Below are 21,251 nucleotides of genomic sequence, written 5' to 3' on the forward strand. Positions count from 1 at the left end.
GGAAGCAAATTATTTGTTTGTGGTTTTAAAGTGACCAGAATGCCTTCAAGCACAAGTATAAGACCATTAACAAATCACAAGGAACCAAAGCAGTTCATCTTACTCAACAAAGCTATGATCAGGTTAGGAACAGCCAAACTGAATGGGACTTGCCCTGGGCCGGAAGGTCAGTAAACCTTAGCAGTTTGTGTTTCTGACCATCAAGAGGCTCTCCAGCAGGGAGTGCAGACCCTAGGCCCACAGGTTGTGCTGTCATGCTTCCAAAAACATTCCGGACAGGTGACAGAAACTAAGCTGTGTGTGTGTGTGTGTGTGTGTGTGTGTGTGTGTGTGTGTGTTTCCCCCCACTTCCTGTCTGTAAGCAGCACCGCCAATTCAAACCATCTCCACTTTTGCTATATACAGACTGATGAGAGGAGAAACCAGGCAAGTAAAAAGTTCCATTTTACGACAATTTCTCGAGTGCCTACTGTGTGCCGAACACTGCTCGTGCTTACACATGAGTACGTTTAAGCCTCATTTTACTGGGTAGGCCATTCCTGTTCTTAGAGATGATAAAACTCAGGCCGGTGAGTTTGTGTAACGTGTGAGAAAATGAAGTTTCGTGTTGTGCTCATAGAAATATCCCACTGTCCAGTCTGCAGTTAATTAGCCCAAACCATCAACTATAGTCCTGCCACTATCCAAGCAGCCATAGTCTCTTTATACTTTGGGCCCAGGCTCCCTGATGCCCTACGAGGACTGGGCTGTGTGCTGTCTCCCTCCAGGGATGACAACCACCTCTCTTGGTGGCTTATCACGCCTCTGCAGCTGTCCAGAAACAGACCACACTGGTAAACATTCTCTCCACCTGCTGTAACCCACATAACTTCTTCCCTCAACTCAGAAAACACGAGCGGTGACCCTGCTCTTTATCAAGTCTGTGGTAAAACAACTTCCCTAGAATGTCGGAGATACCTCATCCCAGGACACAGGCAAGAAATCAAAACACACATGGCTAATAAATAATAAAGCCATATTACTTGACAGTCTCAAAGCAATTTATACTACAAACTCATTTCATTTTGTTGTTAGTGCTTACAAATGAACACTCATTCTCATAATCTCTCTTTAGACCATTTGAAAAAGAAGGAAAACTGAACATCAATTCTTTCATTCATTCATTTAATCTCTCTAAGGAAAGAAAGCTAAGCTTTGCCTTAGCTGGCTTGGGTTCCCTTAAAGGTCAACTGATAATTTTTTTGAAAGAATTCTTCTTTTTTTTTAAATATTTTTAAATGTTTATTTATTTTTGAGAGAGAGAGAGCGAGATGGGGAGGGGCAGAGAGAGAGGGAGACACAGAATCTGAAGCAGGCTCCAGGCTGTCAGCACAGAGCCTGACACAGGGCCCAAACCTACAAACAGTGAGATCATGATCTGAGCCAAAGGCGGACGCTTAACTGACTGAGCCACCCAGGTGCACCGAAAGAATTTTTCTTATAAGAAACAAAGCTACAAGACCGCATGCCAAAAAATCCCAAAGAATCATTATCATCATACTAGATAACCAATTTGACAACTGGATAACCAGACAAAATCATACTAGAATAAAAGTTAAGCAAAATGATCAGGTTCAAAATTTACAAGAGATTATAGTAATCTTATACATCATTAATAATACCCAGTTGGAAAACATACTGGAAAAGAGACTGCATTCACAAAAAAAAAAAAAAAATGCATAACACATTTAAGAATACTTAGGAATAAATTTAACAATAGATATATAGGAACTTTACATTGAAAACCACAGAAACTTTTGAAGAGGCACAGAATTTTTTTGCTGGGGAGTTGGCTGGGAGTGGAGACATGACACACATTTAAAAAAAAAAAAAATCCAACAAGGAGGGGTGCCTGGGTGGCTATTTCAGTTAAGTGTCTGACTCTTGATTTCAGCTCAGGTCATGGTCTCACAGTTGGTGAGTTTGAGCCCCACATCAGGCTCTGTGCTGACAGCATGGAGCCTGCTAGGGATTCTCTCTCCCTCTCTGCCCCTGCCCTGAGTGCTCTCTCTCTCTCTCTCTCTCTCTCTCTCTCTCTCTCTTAAAATAAATAAATAAACAAACAAACAAGTTTTTAAAAATCCAACAAGGATAATATAACCTTAACAGATATGAGACTCTACCAAAAAGCAACAATATTACAATAGTATGAGATGGAAAAATATATCTGTGGAATAAAATGGAGTTCAGATGTACATACACACACACACACACACACACACACACACACACACACACACACTTAATAATTGGCAACATAAGCTTTCTAAAACAAAGGGAAGGAGCATTATTTAACAAAAAGTATAGTAACAACTAGGCAGTTGTTTCGGGAGAAAAAAAAAGTTGAATTCACCCTTGCCCCTAAACAAAACTGATATTGATGGAAGTGTTAACTATTTTTAAAAATCAAATTGTAAGAAAGCCAGCAGAATATCAAAATGATTTATCTGGTCTGTGGAAAAATTGTAAATTTCTCAGCTTTGGGGTAAAAGAAGAAAAAAAAATCACAAAAGACTGAAAGATTCTGATATACTGAAGTGTAAAACTTCTATACACTAAGATAGTAAAGTAAAAAGGACTGGGGAAAATATTTGCATCAAAGATGACAGATGAGAGCCTAGGATCTATGACCCACAGGATTCCAAATTTATGAGAAAAACATCAAGACCCCAATAATAAATGGGCAAAGACTAGGTACAGACAATCTCACAGGTGAAACAAACACATGGGAAAATATTTATTGGGGTCAGTGGTTAAAAAAAAAAAGCAAAATCATAAAACAACAAAACTTTGAGACACCATCGTATGCCCACTAAAATAGCAGAGTTTTTAAATTTTCACATGAAATTGGTTAATCCTTCTTTGCTGGTGCCGCTGTAACTTGGTACAATTTTACAAACCATAACCTTTGATCCATGAAGCCAATCTTGAGCGACATATGTATGGTATGTAACATATGTCAGTAAAGCTATCACCCAAAAATGCTTTATTCATTATCTATAATAGCAAAAAGCTGGACACATCATGAAAGTTTAATATTAGAGGAATGTTTTTAATCTCCGTTTTGGTAGAGTCCACAAACATTTATTATGCACCTATTTTGTCAGGATCAGTAAGACAGCAACTGAGGGATGGGTGGGGGGTTATGCAACTGAAAAGTCATTTTAAATCATGAGTAGTTGTCTAAGGTGGTGGTATTATAGCTCTTTATGTTTTAAAAACTTTCTTTAATGTTGTTATACTGTTTCATAATTACCGTTTTGGAAACCCATATTGGATGCAGTTAGGTGCAGTCTGAAAGCTTTTACTCACCCAATGCTATATATTTTCTTCCCTTCCTACTTAATAGCTCAGGTGGTTCAAAGTTTTCCACGCACAGGTCTCAGATCCCACCCAAAACAGGTCAAAATGCAATACCAAACAAACCTTCGTATACCACCTACACCTAATCCAGTCCCCTGCCATAAGCAGGCACCCCTTTTTGTGTGTTCTGCCTGTATCAAGCCATAAACTATGGGTGACACTTGGACCAGGGGCCTTGTCAGGTCTGAGCCCTTTTCTCCACATTCGATTCCATCCGAGCCCTGCAGCCCAACAACCTTCAGAAGAGGGTGAGCGGATGAACGTCCGTCCACAAAAACGTTCTGACAGACCACATGGCGGACATGGGTCCTACACCTGGACCAGAGGAGGCGTGCGAAGCCTCAGGCCAGCTCGGCTCGTGGGGAGCTGAGGAACCAGGACAGTCACCCTCTTAGAGGGAAGACACGATTACAAGCTGAAGGCAGTGCTTAAGACGGGCTAATTGTGAGAAGCCGCCCAGGGAGGGTGCCGACTGAGGGATGCTCACGGGAGGCTTCTCGGATGGGGGCCTCCGACAGGAGAGGGGCTCTTGGGGAGGGGTCCGGGCACAGGCCGGGTCCGGGCCTCGGGCGGCGTTCGGGGTGCGACACAGCCCCGGCCGACCAGGCCGCGGCGCCCCGCCCTTTCCCGGGACGCCGGCCGGCCCGGGGCGGGGAGCGGGCGGGCGAGCGGGCGCTTACAGGTCGGTGCCGAGCCGCGTGAAGCCGGAGTTGAGCGAGGCCCGGGCTATCCGGCGCCAGAGCAGGTCGCAGCTGGTGAAGCGCCGCAGCCAGCGGCACACCTGCGCCAGGCGGCCGAGGGCCCGCATGTCCAGGTAGGAGCAGATGAGCAGCAGCAGCTCCTCCGGCAGGCGCAAGAGCGCGGGCCCCGCAGCGGGGCGGCCGGCCGGCTCCCGGGCCGCCGCCTCCTCCTCGGTCGCCGCCGCCATGGCCTCCCCCGCCGCCCCAGCCCCCGCGATGCAGCCCCAAGCCTGACCCCCTCGTCCCTGTGTTCTCCCCGGCCTGGCGTCCTCCCGCCGCCCAGGCCTGACCCTCCATTCCTCCTTCTTGCCATCACCTCTTCCTCTGGCCTCCTTCCCCGCCCCTGCGCTCCCCGCATCTCCGCGTACGATCCTTCTCTCCCTTTCCTCCACGCTTCCGCAGCCCTCTCCTTCCTCCCCCGGGCCTGCGCTAGCTCCCGCCTCGGCCCCCAGCCCCGCTGCCTCCTTCGCCTTCTGCGGCCCCGGATTCCCTTCCGCCCCGCTTCCTCTTCCGCCTTGCCCCGCTCCCGCTTTTCCCTTCCCCTTCCCCTTCCTTCGCTTCCCCCTCGCGACCCTCCCTTCCTGCAGTTTCCTCGCCTCCCCGCCCTCGCCCTCGCCGGGCCCGCAGTTCCCGGGCGGCCCCGGGTGGCCCTGGCTGCCCATGAGCGGCCGCGGGCCCGGCCCGACGCAGAGCCGAGCCGGAGCCGCCGCCGCAGCCGCCCCGGGAGGAGGCGACACCATGTCGGACCGGGTCACATGGGGGCGGCGCGGGCCGAGGCCTGGACCCGCCCCTCACACCCGCGGCCCGTGGAGCCGCTGCGGGGTGCGGGCCGGCCCAGGGAGCAGACCCCCTCCCCCATCGGCCTGGCCGCCGGGAGCGCTGGGTGGAAGCACATGCATCCACTCGTCTGGCATGTGAGGCCCTCCAAGGGCCAGCGAAGGCCCCAAGAAGAGCTTCCGCCTTCCACGAATCTGCCTGTTTGGAGCCTCTGCCCTCAAGAAGCATCCATTTGGGTGGCCTCCCCTCCCTGGGAGCCATCCTCTTCCTTGAGCCATGCCTCCTTTCCACAGGCCACCTGCCACTGCCCCTGCCCCGTGAAACCGTAGCCCTGGAACTTGGCACTTTCCTTAGCCCTGGTCCTCCTGTAGGGTAGGAACCGGGTCCTGATAGTGAGTTGGGATTTTAGATCCTGAGTCCATAACTCCCCAGCCATGTTATCAGGAAATAGCAAAGCTAGGGCTTCTTACTAGTCACCACAAAAGTGCAAGTGGATTCTGCCAAGGTCACCCAGGAGTCCTTCTCCCACACCACCCACTCTTGTGGGTGAATTCCATTCACAAGGGCACCAACCTGAAGGGAGAGCTAAGAAAAACCGACTAAAGTCTGGAAATGCTCTCTGACATGACCCACGCTAGTCACGTGTGGCTATTGGGCATTTAAAATGTGGCTAGTCCAAATTGAGGTGTGGGGTATGAAATAGACACCAGATTTTGAAGACTTCTAGGAGAACAAGAATGAATTATCTCGATATTTTTATATTACATGTTGAACTGACGACATTTTTGACACATTGGGTAAATAAAATGTATTTTAATGTAACTAGGTAACTTAAAATTATGCATGTGACTTGCATTTGTGGCCCCAATTGTTTTTCTTTCCTCTTTTTTTAAATTTTTTTTTTAATTTTTTTTTTTCAACGTTTATCTACCTTTGGGACAGAGAGAGACAGAGCATGAACGGGGGAGGGGCAGAGAGAGAGAGGGAGATACAGAATCGGAAACAGGCTCCAGGCTCTGAGCCATCAGCCCAGAGCCCGACGCGGGGCTCGAACTCACGGACCGCGAGATCGTGACCTGGCTGAAGTCGGACGCTTAACCGACTGCGCCACCCAGGCGCCCCTTAAATTTTTTTTTTAATGTTTATTTATTTTTGAAGGAGAGAGAGGCAGAGCAGGAGCAGGGGGAGAGCAGAGTAAGAGAGAGACACAGAATCCGAAACAGGCTCCAGGCTCTGAGTTGTCCACACAGAGGGGGCTCGAACCCACAAACTATGAGATCATGACCTGAGCCGAAGATGGAGGCTTAACCAACCGAGCCACCCAAGTGCACCCCCCCCCCAATTGTTTTTCTATAGCACAGCACTGGGCTAGGCAGCCAAGATTTGGGAGGGAGGAAGATGACTATCCCTGTATATCCTGTACCCCAAATCCTGTTTCATTTTGTATTTACGTCTTAAGACCCATTTTCAGGGAGCAAGAATGAATGAGAAATCATTCAATTATTCAATACCTAGGATAGCCAAGGGAGACCTAGGAAAGCTACTACATTGCATTATGGTGCTGCAGAAGCATCATGTAACAAGGTCAGACCGGAATCTGGCTCTGCCCTAGAATTACTTTTTGATCTTAGCAAAACAACAACAAAAAACCCCACCTATCTTGGCCTTTTAGTGTTCTCAGTTTATAGTGGAGATAATGCCTCTGCCTTACTTTCGAGGGATAAATGAGATGATCCCTGTAAAATGCTTTGAACTCCTCTAAGAAAATTCTCAATAATAGTTACAGGTCAAATCCTGTTACAAAAAAAAATACCCTTACAAAAAAAAAAAAAAAAATACAACAAAGGCTTTGTGTTGAAAAGATTCCCAAACTCCAACCAGTGGTTTACTTCATAAAAGAAATATTTGATATGACGTTTCAGTACAACTAAGGAATTTAGACCATCTCTTAAAGATCATTATAGAGAAATTTATTTATTCACAGGTTAGAAGGCTATTGAGGTAGGAATGCTGCAAATTGAGGTAATGACATCAACTCAACATTTATTGATTTTGCTACATTTGTGTACTGTGAGCCACTGTGGAAGGAAGACCCAGATGAATACAGCATATGGTTCCTACATTTTGTGTTCAGAATTGTGTTAGACGTGTTTGTAACTTCTTACTCTTTAACTATTTTTTAACCATTCCTCTGTAAAGCTGAGAGTTTTTCCACATGACCTAGTTTTTATGGGAGTATTAAAGGCACAAAAAATTATTTCATTAACCCAACATAAGTCAGTGTTAAAATCCACCCTCACACAAACGTAACTTACTCTTCACCCTATGTTACCTTTATTGATGGAAAAATTAAACTATCACTTAAAAACATTAAGTCACCCTCTTTCACATGCAAGCTAGAGATCAAGTGAGCTGTTTGAACTGGAATTTATGGTGTAATGATTTACCATACATACATACATATATACATAAAAGCCAAAGTTACTCAGTATGGAGAAAGGCAAAGCGAAAATGGGAAATGGGCATATAATCTGTTATGTGGTGGTAATGTGTACCCCTAAAATCCTGAGCATGAAAAAACAAGAAACAAAAAAACAAAAAACTATAGTCTTTTTTTTTTTTAATTTTTTTTTCAACGTTTATTTATTTTTGGGACAGAGAGAGACAGAGCATGAACGGGGGAGGGGCAGAGAGAGAGGGAGACACAGAATCGGAAGCAGGCTCCAGGCTCTGAGCCATCGGCCCAGAGCCTGACGCGGGGCTCGAACTCACGGACCGCGAGATCGTGACCTGGCTGAAGTCGGACGCTTAACCGACTGCGCCACCCAGGCGCCCCCAAAAAACTATAGTCTTAACTCAGAGAGGTAGCTAGATGTTTTATTCTCAAAATTTTGGGGCAGTGCGGGGGGGTACTGAATACTTTTTAAAAAATCAACTATGGCTGAAAGATGGGTTTATAATGAAAGTAAATGAGTGTGGAGCCTATTTAGGATTCTCTCTCTCTCTCTCTCTCTCTCTCTCTCTCTCTGTCTCTCTCTCTGTCTCTCTCTCTCTCTGTGCCCCTATGTGTGCATGCTCTCTCTCTCTCGCTCTTGCTCTCTCACTCTCTCTCTCTAAAAAATAAAAAAAAATAAAGAGGATTTTTAAGATACAAATCTCTTTGTGTATGTCCATGTAAGTGACGTGCACAGTAGCAATTATTGCTGTGATAGGTAGAACATAACGTATGCTTAGGTTTGTAAAAACACTAGAATTGTGTGTTCTGTCCATTCTCATACACATAGGTAGCAGTTTCAGACAGGAGCCCATGTACCCACTGGTGAAGCACTCAGAGCCCCAATCTTTAACTTTAGGAGTGAGCAAATTTAACAGGGAAATTAATCTGAGATGAATTAGAGAGAAAGAGATTATTTTGTGAATGACAGTTTTCAATGTCAAACACTGGCTCAGATGCTCACCATTATTCCTGTTTAATAAGAGCTTATATTTATTAAACACTATTTATCAAGCACTATTATAAGAGCTTTCAATGTATTGTCTTATTCCTATCAACAGTCACATGAGGAAGATGCTATGAACCCAGTTTTTTGCAGGAGATGAGACTAAGGCCTGTGGTCACATGGTTCCTAAGTGCCAGTCTACCCCCAAAGCTATACTCTGAACCATGCCTATGCCATACACAGCAGAAAATGAAATAAGGCATTGAATTCAGGGTCCTCTAAGATCCCTTGCAACTGATAAAGACACACTTAATAATATTATACTTTACCTCAGACCATCAAGCAGTTCTGGTTTCTAAGTAAAAACTGCTTCTAAGCATTAAAGTAGCTCCTTTCATATCTTCATTATTTTTTTTATTTAAATAATTTTTTAAGTTTACTTATTTTGAGAGAGAGCACAAGAAGTGGAGGGGCAGAGAGAGAGAGAGAATCTCAAGCAGGCTCTGCAGGGTCAGCATAGAGCCTGATGTGGGGCATGAACCCACAAAACTGTGAGATCATCACCTGAGCCAAAATCAAGAGTAGGATGCTTAACCAACTGAGCCACCCAGGCACCCCTCGGTTATTTTTTAAGAGTTCACTATGTGGACCAACAACCTCTTAGTGATATTCATAGTCTTTCTGCAAAACTTCAAAGGGATTTGTAGGAACTAATCTATCCTGCAAAAAGAACATTTAACCAAAGTTTAATAATTTGCTTCATTTTCTTCTGTTAAATATAAGTAATGATGTATGTATGGCATATATTACAGGAGCCTTTTTTGTAAATTTATCCTTATTTGTAAATTTGCAAACAGATTTTGTGAAGTGATGTTAATAATGGTTATTTCTATGCCATATGATCTAGTAATTCCACTAGGTATTTACCCAAAGGAAACAAAACACTAATTTGAAAAGATATATGTATCCCTATGTTTATTTCACCATTATTTACAGTAGCCAAGATATGGAAACAACCTGAGTGTCCATCAATAGATGAAGAAATAAGGAAGATGTGGTATATGTACACACACACACACACACACACACACACACACAAAAACACACAGAGGAATATTATGTAGTCATAAAAAAGGATGAGATGATACCATTTGCAACACCATGGGTGGACCTAGAGGGTATTATGCTAAGTGAAATAAGACTGAGGAAGACAAATACCGTATGATTTCACTCTGAAATCTGAAAAACAAATGAATAAACAAAAAGTAGAATCAGACCTATAAATACAGAGAACAAACTGGTAGTTGCCAGAGGGGAGTGGGGAGGGAGTTGGGCAAAATGGGTGAAGGAGAGTGGGAGACACAGGAATGTGGTAAGTCGCAGGAATAAAAGGCACAGCATAGAGAATATAGCCAATGACATTGGAATAGCGCTGTATGATGACAGATGGTAGCAACAATTGTGTGAGCATAGCACAACGTACAAAGAAGTCAAATCAGTATGTTGTACACCCAAAATTAATGTAACATTATGTGTCAAAAAGTTTTTTGGAAAAATAATGGTTATTTCTAGGTAATAGAATCTTTGGATTTTACTTTGTACTTCTTTGTAGTTCTTGATTTTTTAATAAGAAGCACATATCACCTTTACAAAATCAACAGAGTCTCTCAAAAAGAACAATCACATTGCCATGAGTCCAAACACATCATGCAAAAAGAAAGTTGGGGATTTGAAGCCTAGATTATTGCCAGAGTTTTTAACTAGCCACCTAAGTTTCATTAAACTTTATTTATTCCACTTAAAAATGTGTATCATGTACAAGTGAAAGGACAAATTAGAGTATTAGAAATAAGAGGCCTAACAGTGAATACTATATCTAGAAACATGTGAACATCTCATAAATAGAAGAGTGGAGCCTAAAGTTTTGTTTTCAGGAATCATATATCGTGTTGGTAGGTTTGTATTCTGCTATCATGTTAGACATACCACCAAGATCTTCTGGTTTTTTTATGAATCCACTGTCTTTGTCATATTCAAAGATAAAATGTTTTTATTTCACATGAAACAATTTAAAGCACTGTTTAAAAATAGGGGCGCCAGTCGGTTAAGCATCCGACTCCGGCTCAGGTCATGATCTTGAGGTTCGTGAGTTCAAGCCTCACATTGGGCTGTGTGCTGACAGCTCAGAGCCTGTAGCCCATTTCGGAATCTGCGTCCCCCTCTCTCTCTGCCCCTCCCCCGCTCATGCTTTGTCTCTCTCTCCTTCAAAAATAAATAAACATTTAAAAACATTTTTTAAATAGTTACTTTATGGAAAAAAAAAACAGAAGGAAATATGACCAAATGTTAGAAATGGATGCCTATGAGAGGCAGAATCATGGATAGTTCTTTTTGCCGTTGCTTTACACTTTTCTGCATCTTCTAAGTTTTTTGCAGTGAACATGTATTATAGAAATAATCAGTTTTTTAAAAATCCTAGTTTATACCTAAATGTAAGAAATAATTAAATTAGTTCATTTAATATTTTTAGAAATTTTTTTAATGTTTACTTAGTTTTGAGAGAGAGTGAGTGAGTGAGTAAGTGAGTGAGAGAAGGGTAGAAAGAGAGAGACACAGAATCCAAAGCGGGGTCCAGGCACTGAGCTGTCAGCACAGAGCCCGACACAAGGCTTGAACTCAGAAACGGCGAGATCATGACCTCAGCGGAAGTTAGATGCTTAACCTACTGAGCCACCTAGGCGCCCCCATTTTAATATTTTAATATTAGTTCATTTTAATACTAAAGTTCATTTTACACATCACTCATGCAGAAGAATTCCTAATAATTTGTTTATACTTCACCTTTACCAAGGCAAAGCATAACTCTAACCCACACCCACTCCTAAAGTGAGGGCTGCACATAGGGATTCCATCTAAAGAGTACAATATGGAAAGGCAGGGGAGAGTAACTTTACAGTGGAGAAAGCTGACAAACACTATTTCAGCCAGGTGATCAAGGTCAACATCAACAGTGATCAGTCATGTTGATAGTAGTTACCCTTGATATATCTTGATGAAAATGGTACTTTACCTCTGTGGCCTTCCTCCCCAAAACCTATAATCCCAGTCTAATAATGAAAAAAAAAAATCAGACAAATTCCAATTGACAGACGTTCTACAAAATACCTGACCAGTGCTCCTCAAAAATGTCAAGACCATCAAAAATAAGGGATGTCCGAGAGATTGTCACAGCCAGGAGGAGCCAAAGGAGACATGACAACTAGATGTAATGTGCTATCCTGGAGGAAAAAAAAAAAAAAGAGGACATTAGGTAAAAACTAAGGAATTCTGATCAGCCCATTAATTGTTACAAATGCACAACACTACTGTAAGATGTTGATAATGGGAACATACAGGAACTCTCTCTACTGGCATCACAATTTTTCTGTAAATCTAAATCTGTTCTACAATATAAAACGGGGTTTTTTTTTTAGTTCATTTTAGCCTTTTGTGACTCTTACAGAAAATCTTTGCAAAAATCATAATGCATGTGAAGGCAGTGTGTTTCCTGAGTTATAGAGACTCGTGATAGGAAATGCTATCCTGTCACCACAAATGCAAAGAAAGGTGGCTCACTTGGTTAAGCATCTGACTCTTCATTTTTGCTTAGGTCATGATCTCACAGTTTGGGAGTTCAAGCCCCGTGCAGGGCTTTGCACTGACATCAGAGCCTACTTGGGATCACCACCCCCCCCCCCCCACCGCCTCTCTCTCTGCCCCTTCCCTGCTTGCATGCTCTCCCTCTCTCAAAATAAACTTTGTTTAAAAAAAAAAAAAAAGAAAAACTAATGTCCCATAGGTTATCTCAAACAAAAACCTCTAGTCACCCAAATTAATAGCTGTACCAGGATTCATTTTCCAGAAGAAAAGATGTCATTCCAAGATACTGTCCTGACTTTACATTGCGAGAAAATAGCCATTGGCAAGCACCAATTTTTATAGAAATAATATATATGAATTGAAATATATAGAATGTAGGGGGCACCTGGGTGGCTCAATTGGTTGAGTGTCCAACCCTTGATTTCAGCTCAGGTCATGATCCCAGGGTCATGAGATGGAGCCCTGTGGGGCTCCACATTGAGGATAGAGCCTGCTTAAGATTCTCTCTCTCTCTCTCTCTCTCTCTCTCTCTCTCTCTCTCTCTCTCTCCTTCCCTCTGCCCCTCTCTCCCACTCCCACACCCTCCCTCTCGCTCTCAAATTTAATAAATAAGGGGCACCTGAGTGGTTCAGTGGGTTAAGCATCCAACTTCAGAACTTGTGATTTTTCTGATCTCTGTCAGCAGGAAGACTCATTTGGCAAAAGTGGAAGATGGAAGATATAAACCTTGAAGATGAAGGAAACCACAAAAACCTTGTGAAATTTTCATGATCAACTAGGGATTTTTTAAATAAATATACACTTACAAACACATATGCATACAAACATACACAGACAAATAAAAATAAGGTCATCATTAAGATAGAATACATACAAACATGATCTTAGGAGTTCTCTTCCAGTAAAAGAGTGATAGTTAAGCTCTAGAAAAAAAATTAACTTAAGTATCTTCAGTACTTCTAGAAGAAAGTGCCAGGTCAAATATAAAATTCTTGGGGTGCCTGGGTGGCTCAGTCTGACTTTGACTCAGGTCATGATCTCACGGTCTGTGAGTTTGAGCCCCGCGTGGGGCTCTGTGCTGACAGCTCAGAGCCTGGAGCCTGCTTTGGGTTCTGTGTCTCCCTCTCCTCTGCCCCTTGCCTGTTCATGCTCTGTCTCTCTGTCTCTCAAAAATAAATAAACATTTTTTTTTAATTTTAAAGAAAAGTTAAAATAAAATTCTTATATCTGATTCTATAATTATTTCTATTTAAGAACACCTAACATCAAGCAAATTTTTTCATCTGAGACATTCATTACACTGAATGAAACCACAGGATATAATTTATTTATCTTGTCCTAGGTTTGGGGTCTGTTGAAAATGAGAAAAACACAAAAAGTAACTTTTCTGGAGTACCATTCAATTGCATTATTTTGAACAGATGGTGGGTTGTGTTCAGTTGCTAAATATGAACAAAGTTTGGATGTGAATGGAATAAGGATAGGTCTTCTTTAATTTTTTTGGCTTTTACTTTAGTAAAAAAAAAATGCGTATATACACACCCATACTCATATGCTACTAAACAGCAGTTATGACCTTTGTACCAACGTACTGTTCTTTGAAAACCTGTGTCACTGCTTCTTAAAAATTATGTATTCTATATAATGTGCCTTTTCTCCTTTCTATAGCAGCTGTTTCAAACACAAATGCAGAGATGAATGAGGAAAATCCCCTACATTTAAAATCCACCATGGCGAGAAAAGCAGGAAGAGGGCCAAGCTAGCCCCTGGGGATTTTCCCAGGTTCAGTAGATTGACCTGGAAACAAGGAGTACAGATTGAGCTCTTCTTCCTTGAGCGGCACAAGCACTGGTCAGAGAAGTTTCCAAACACATGGAGCTTAGTGAGACCACCTGCTCCTAACACAGGACAATGGCTACTAGACCACCAACTCTGTTGCTTCGAGTCAACACCAGCTCTCCTTTACAACAGATGACAGGCTTTCTGCCAGAGGAGTCTGCCGGTGAAACAGCGAGCAAAGAGAGGCTAAACTTTACATGTGCGATAGAAGCTCATAAATTAGGAACCAAATGGACAGATGAAAAAAACTGAAATTGAACAAGGTCGGACAGTAGAAGCAAACAATACTCACATGGATATCAGCTCCGGCAAGGCAGAGCTAAGAGTTCAAATCCTCACTTGACAAGGGCTTGAGACTCCAAATGCCATGGAGGCCCCAATATGCGGAGAGAAATTTTTGCCCAGGTTCTCATGCATGCCGTCAGCATGACCAGTCTCAGTGGAGGTGTGGCACAACCCAGGGGATCTAATCTATAACCTCCCAAGATCTTCATCTCTTAGACGACTCAACAATAGGAAAGGAGTCGCAACAGTCAGGCCCCATAGCTTGCTTTGCCCTCCCCAAAGAACTGAGGTCAACTAGAAGTTCCAATTTCCCTGAAGTCATGTATGAGATAGCATGTCAAATTGGTTTTCAATTAAAAGTATATAAGAAAATGTTTAATATATTTCGTAGGTTAAGGGAATTAAAGTTAATACCAGCTGCTGGAAGGAAATTCTCAATACAGAATCCTACGTTAACCCATATAGGAAAGTCAATGAAAAATGGAATTTTAAATTTTTAAGCAGGTAGGTCATGACACAGTCCAGGAGGGATCCATGATGAGACTGAGAGGAAATAATTCAAAAAATAATTCAAAGTCTTGGCACCACATAACTGCCATAATTCTGCTTGTTTGTTTGTTTTTTTGAAAACTATAAACCCATATCCCTTTGGGTAATTTTTTCAGTTTTTAAATGTTTAGAAAACAAAATTTTAAAACTTGTTCAAGAGCCCTCCGGGTTACAATTCAGTCACTTATTTACGGTACCTAGGATAGAGTCACAGACACAACCTGTGAGGAAAGAAGCCACGATTAGAGAATAGAAGCGTTTGGAACAAATGTATTCCAAACTGTTTAAATAAACCATGGAACACCTGTAGAATAGGATACTAAACAACTGTGAGAAAGAATGAGGAAGACCATGCGCACTGCTATAGAACAATCTCTAATATACATTAAGGGGAAAAGCAAGCTACAGAAGAGTGTATATCATACGTTGCCATTTGCAGGGGAAACTACATGTGTGTGCTTTGACTTTTGTACGCCAAAGATCTCTGGAGAGATACACAAAAACCTAGCACCAAGGTCTGCTTCTAAGAAGGGGAACCGGGTGCCATGCTATTTTATACCTTTTGAATTTTTAACTATTAACTATTTGTTATGTATCATCTATCAAATAACAAGCTTTACCTTTAAAAAAGGGGCACTCTTAAAAAAGTGAAAGAGCATTTTCAAGCATGTTTTGGGCAAATGGGAGAGGCCAAAATGAAAGAAATTGCCATTATTTTGCAATAGAGAGCTATAGTTGACAAGCGCGGGGGGGGTGGGGGGAATGTGCAATCTGTTCACTGGGATGTCAGAAGATAGATCAAAACGAATACCCAGACTGTGAAAATATGGTTAATTACTGACAGAAGGAAAAACCATAAAGTCCATCCCATTGCATTTAAGTGAGCAGTGATACGTCAAAGAAAAGGGACTAAATAGGAAGAAAATACTGGAGTTCAACCAAAAATATAAAGAGAAAGAAAATATAAAGAGCAAGAAAATCATTTGTGAAACACAGTTTCAGAATGTTGTAATATCACAGTAAAATGTATAAAGAAATTTTCAAATGAACTCTGTCAGATCCTGAAATCAGTAAAACAATTTCACTTTCTTAAAATACTTCCACAAACACACCCCTAAAGCACACACACATTCAGACACATGCTGAAAGCAGCCTGTGGGACCATTAGGACAATTCTGGACTTTATGGCTATTTCTTTTTTACGGGTCATTCTTTGCATTTTTACTGCCCTAAATTTACCTCTTAAGTCACAGCAATGCAGATTGAGCTTGCTTTCTTCTTTAGTTTTGTTTCCAACCAAATCTTTTGTACATTTCTGGAATTTAAGCCACCTCAGTTACCGCTACTTATCTATAACACCATTGCTTTGAGGGATTAAAGCAGGTTTCTTGTAATACACTTAGATCAAGAGTTATCTGAGTTGAGAAGAATATCCTGTTTGAGTTGGGGATGGGGACTCTTTTTTTATTTTTATTTTTTATTTATTTTTTTTGATCTTGAGTTGTTTTGATTTCCCCTGAGAGCCGTAATCTTCAGCAAGTGATATTTTTTAAAAAGCCCCCAACACACCACAAAACATTCCAAGTGATTTTAACTCCTGAATGAGGTTGGGCTACCTGAGTGATTCTCTCTCTTCTCTTCTTTGGCAGAAAGGATTAGAAACCTCCACAGAACTTGCTCTCTATTAAAGTGGAGTGCTGTGCATTCATTGGCAAGAGGTGAATTGTTTTCAGATTACATGTGAAAGAGTGTGTGTGTTTCTTTCCCACATCAAAGACTTGGATGGAGGCAGTTCTGAGTATTGCCAGGGATGCAAGAATTGGTGCTAAAGTGATTAACAAAATTGCTTTCCTGCAAAAGAAGCACAAAACATTACCTAGGGATTAGAGGAGGAGAGGGCAAGATTAAAGGTGATGTTGAATTTTGGGTGGAATATCTTATCCATCTTTTTCAAATCATGCTTCAAGGATTCTGCAGCCCCTCCTCGGGGAAACCTGAGCAAATCAAGGGCTTGCTTTCTCAAATTTTGTACACAGGGGCTCCGACAGGGTAAAATTAAAACTACTAACATAAGCAGTACTCACTCGTGACCTCCACATCTTCATCTCACACTACAAATATATTTGGATTTGGGATGGATTTTACTCAGCACACACCAACGACTCCGGTGATCAAAGATTCTTTCATTTGTAATTGGTACGTGTATCCACCTGTTGGATTTAAACGATAGTGTTTTGTAGAGTTTCTGGAGTTGTCTGGTTTTAGCAAATCTTGACCTGATTAGTAGAGCATCCCTTGTAAAACCTACTTTCCCAGTGAAATCTCCATCTAGCCAAAATGTGAAAAAAACCAAACCAAAATAATAATAATAATAGGACCTATATTCCAAATAGTGAAGGAAAGATAATAATCATGCAGTAAACCTCACAATTACTAGTTTAGGAAATTATTTTAAAGGGTATCTCTAAAATGCCCTGTGACATTCTTTGTCATGTAGCATTTTTTGATCTATTCTAAAAACTGAATTTAGGCCACCCTTCCTCCAAGAAGTCCTCCTGACTTTGGTCTCCTAATCAGAGACAGGCAGAAACATATAGGTACATGTAACTGTTCCAGTGTGAATAAACTTTTCTTCCTCTTTGCTTTCTTCCTTTAAAACATTAAGTCCCCAGAAGGAACAACACACATATCTGGATAGGTGGGGAAAACGTAAAGTTGAGTGCAATTGCAAAATAAATAAATTCGAAGCAATGCATACAGTATGATGCCATTCATGAGAAAAGTTAACACAAAAAAACAGTATCTTAACTCTTGAGAGAACATATGTATGTATAGAAAAGTACAAAAAAGAGAAAAGAATTATCAATCTTAAACTCATGCTGGTGGCTGCCTCTGGGAAGGAAGGTGGGAAATGAGATTGGGGTCGTGGTTAAAGAAAATTTTAGCAACATCTATAACATATATTTCTTTTAAAGGGAAAAAATCCCATTAAGCTAAGATGATTCACTTAGGCATAGTTAGGGGATGTGAACAGTCATTGAAATTGTTACCTAAACACACAGCAGAGGTTTGAGATCTCATCTTTGTCCTCTTCTGTTTTTTTGGTTTTCTTGGTCAGACACAAGTTATGTCTCACTTCCTTTACAACAATAAAACCTGTTCCAGATTGATTAAATAATTCAGAAGAGTTGTTATCTTCTCTTTTCCCACAATAACATCATCCTCGCAAATTTACGTGCCATGGTGATGGAACTTGATCTCTGCAGGTGTTCTGTAAAGAGGGTGACACACTGTGAGTCCTCAGTAAAGAGAATAAATAAATGAATAGATAAATAAGCACAATTTGCTTGCCACCCCGCAAGCAAGAGTTTGTGGGTGTTTTCATTTTGAAAAGTTGTTTCTCAAGGTTGCCTGTGTGACTTCTTCGCTTTCAGGAACGTGTTGAGAACAATCATTTTTTATCTGTCTTTCCCTCGGGGTCCCGTAAGGTCACTGGACATAAGATAGCTGTGAAATTTGACATTGTTCCAATTTAAATGCTTTACTCCAGCAAGTGCAAGACTGTGGGCGCGTCGGTGCGGGGATTGCCACGGCCAGGCCGGTGCTGAGACTCGCCAGCCCTCCAGGCTTCAAAGCCTGCCATCCTTGATCTCACTAAAGAATGTTTTTGAATTCTGTGTCCATCTAGTGGTTGCCTGCAAAGATCTACTTGGCTTTTTCTTTCTTCCTTTTCTTTCACACTTGATCAGTGAGATTCTGTTTGTGATGGGGGTTTTGCCCCCCTTGGTCTTTAATTCTTTCACAGGTGGTTTCAAAGTGTCTATCCTCAGCCACTGCTTTCTATAAACAAGCAGGAATTCATGAACCCCAGTTACTGATGGCTCTCCTCACAGAGCAATTCTTCTCTCACTTTGAAAATGAACTGTTTTGTGGACAGTAAAGTACAGTTCTTTTTCACAGATGAGATTAGAGACTGGAGGGGAGACTAAAGGGAGGGGAGGTTTTTTCTTTTCCTTTTTTTTTTTTTTTTTTTTAACTGGAGAGTCTTTTCATTGTAACTTATTTTAGCAAATGCAAGAACTTTACTTATTTTACACTCAGTTGCAACTTAGTGAAGGGTGCTGGCAATTGCTGATTTCCTCATCGATCCCATCGTCTCCAGCATCCCAAGTATAAGGGTAGGAGTTGAAGATCCGGTGGTTATAGGAGCTAATATGGTTGCACATCCAAGGAATCAAATGATCTCAGTTCCATTGGAGAATTCTGATGTGCCACAAGGGTGGCCATATCTAGCATCACTTCCTCCCCTCTGTGGGCTGAAAAGTCTGTCCCCGAGCCTCAGTTCCTCTGCTTTGAGGTTTTAGATGTAGTTCAGTGCTTATCTGTAGCAGCCATTGGTCATAATGGTTTTCACATGGATCCTGAAAGTTGGGGAGCTCATGGATTTATACTATTCTGAATTTTGTGAAAAAAAAATAATGGAGGCCAAGTTTCCCAACACATTAACAGTGAAAGAGCATATGTGTGTCTTGGGCCACCCTGGCCTCTAGGAAGATGGGGACACACACTGAATTAAAGTCACTGCCTTCATTCCAGCTCAAATTAAAACAACAGATATTTTTAATATTTTAAAATACTCTTTCTCTTTATAAATGTAACACACTTTATTAGAATCAATTAAAAAGACATAAATTGTGTTTACCCGAAATTGCTTATAATAGCAAAAAACTGCAATTAAACAACCTAAATGTCCATCGATGGGCAACCAGCTAAGTAAACCATAACATGACCATCTCTGGAATAATATCTCATCACTTAAAAGTGTGAAACTGGGAGCACCTGGGTGGCTCAGTCAGTTAAACATCCAACTCTTGATTTTCGCTCAGGTCATGGTCTCAGGGTTGTGGGACTTAGCCCCACATCAGGCTCCACACTGAGCATGAAGCTTGCTTGGGATTCTCATTCATTCTCTCTCTCTCCCTCTCTCTCTCTCTCTCTCTCTCTCTCCCCACACACACACACACATTCTGCCCCTCTTCCCAGCTCATCTGTGTGCTCTCTCTAAAAGAAAAAAAATAAATGGGGCGCCTGGGTGGCTCAGTCGGTTAAGTCTCCAGCTCTTGGTTTCAATTCAAGTCATGATGTCACGGTTCATGAATTCGAGCCCCACATCGGGCTCTGTGCTGACAGCACAGTGCCTGCTTGAGATTCTCTGTCTCACTCTCTCTTTATTCCCTTCCCTAGCACTCTCTCTCTCTCTCTCTCTCTCTCTCTCAAAGTAAATAAACTTTAAAAAATCCAAGTTATTTAAAAAAATGAAAAATTAAATTAAAAATAAGTAAATAATATAAAATTATTAAAAAGTCAAAATAAAAAATAAAAAAGTGAAACTGGAAAGGAGTGACATGGAAACATATCTACGAATGATGGTGAGTGAAAACAAAAGTTGACAAATTATATTACAAAAATGATATGTATAAAACAATCCTATATACACGTCAGGTACATGTACATATGGGATTGAGGGAGGTGATCTAAGGGGACTTTAACTATATCCGTATATTTTACTTTTTTACAAGAAGATGTATGTATGTAATCCTCATGTACTTAAAAATAATTTTTAAATGATTTTAAAAACCAAATAGAAAATAACTAAAAAGAAAATAAATAAAATCACCTTTAATCTGCTACCCAGCCTTCCATATAGTCTTTTGTATATATAATTTTCTAAAAATTGTTTTATTGTGGTACTATATACATACAGTAAAATTTACTGTCTTAACCATTTTTAAGTGTGCAGTTCAATGCCGTTGACTACATTCAAATTGTTGTGCAATCATCACCACCATCCATCTCCAGAACTTTTCCATCTCCCAAACTGGAACTCTGTCCCCATTTCCCCCTCCCCCAGCCTCTGGCAACCACTGTTCTACTTTCTGTCACTATGTATTGACTACTCAGGTCCCTCATATAAGTGGAACCATACAGTATCTGTCCTTTTGTATCTGGTTTATTTCACTTAGCATATAACGTCTTCAAGGTTCATCTGTGTTGTAGCATAGGTCAGAATTTCATTTCTTTTAAAGGCTGGAAATTTCCACTGTATGTATACAGCACATTTTGTTTATTCATTCAGCCATCAGTGGACACTTAGTTTATTTCCACCTTTTGGCTATTACAAACAATGCTGCCATAAACACTTGTGTACAAATAGCTGTACAAAATAGTGTACAAAAAGCTGTGAGTCCCTGCTTTCAGTTCTTTCGTGTATATACCCAAAAGTGGGATTGCGGGATCAAATGGTAATTCTATATTTAATTTTTGGAGAGGCCTCTGTACTGTTTCCCACATTTGGCTGCACCATTTTGTATTCCCACCAGCAGTGCATTAGGGTTCCAATTCCTCCACATCTCACCAACGTTTGTTTTCTGGTTTGTTTGTTTATTTGTTTGTTAATCATAGCCATCCTAATAGGTGTGAAGTGATTATGTACTTTTAAAAATTAAAAGCTGGCCTCAACTGTAGCTTAATATAACCCTGACATTTTCCTATACCATTAAATATCCTTCAACAATATCAT

The 21,251-nt window shown here is 41.3% G+C and overlaps 1 protein-coding gene and 1 long non-coding RNA gene across 7 annotated transcripts in view; one reads left to right on the forward strand and one right to left on the reverse strand.

Moving 5' to 3' along the window:
- The window catches only part of FBXW4 (F-box and WD repeat domain containing 4), an 81,337-nt gene extending 76,337 nt beyond the window's left edge, over nt 1-5,000 (reverse strand). For 2 of the 6 annotated variants that reach the window (XM_086680683.1, XM_025918387.2), the window contains exon 1: nt 4,083-4,991. In XM_086680683.1, coding sequence (XP_086536809.1) covers nt 4,083-4,882 — 800 coding nt within the window. In that variant the 5' untranslated portion in view covers nt 4,883-4,991. Of the gene's footprint in view, nt 1-4,082 lie in introns of all 6 variants that reach the window. The other 4 variants (XM_086680685.1, XM_086680684.1, XM_086680687.1 and 1 more) reach the window with 3 other exon arrangements.
- LOC147576126 (uncharacterized) lies at nt 4,080-18,007 on the forward strand. The gene is made up of 2 exons (XR_015241797.1): nt 4,080-4,216; nt 13,667-18,007. It is a non-coding gene; the product is annotated as an uncharacterized LOC147576126 (long non-coding RNA).
- Nucleotides 18,008-21,251: the final 3,244 nt, after the last annotated feature.

This window comes from Puma concolor, chromosome D2, assembly GCF_028749965.1.
Source record: "Puma concolor isolate L17-30 chromosome D2, mPumCon1.1.hap2, whole genome shotgun sequence".
Taxonomy (NCBI): domain Eukaryota; kingdom Metazoa; phylum Chordata; class Mammalia; order Carnivora; family Felidae; genus Puma; species Puma concolor.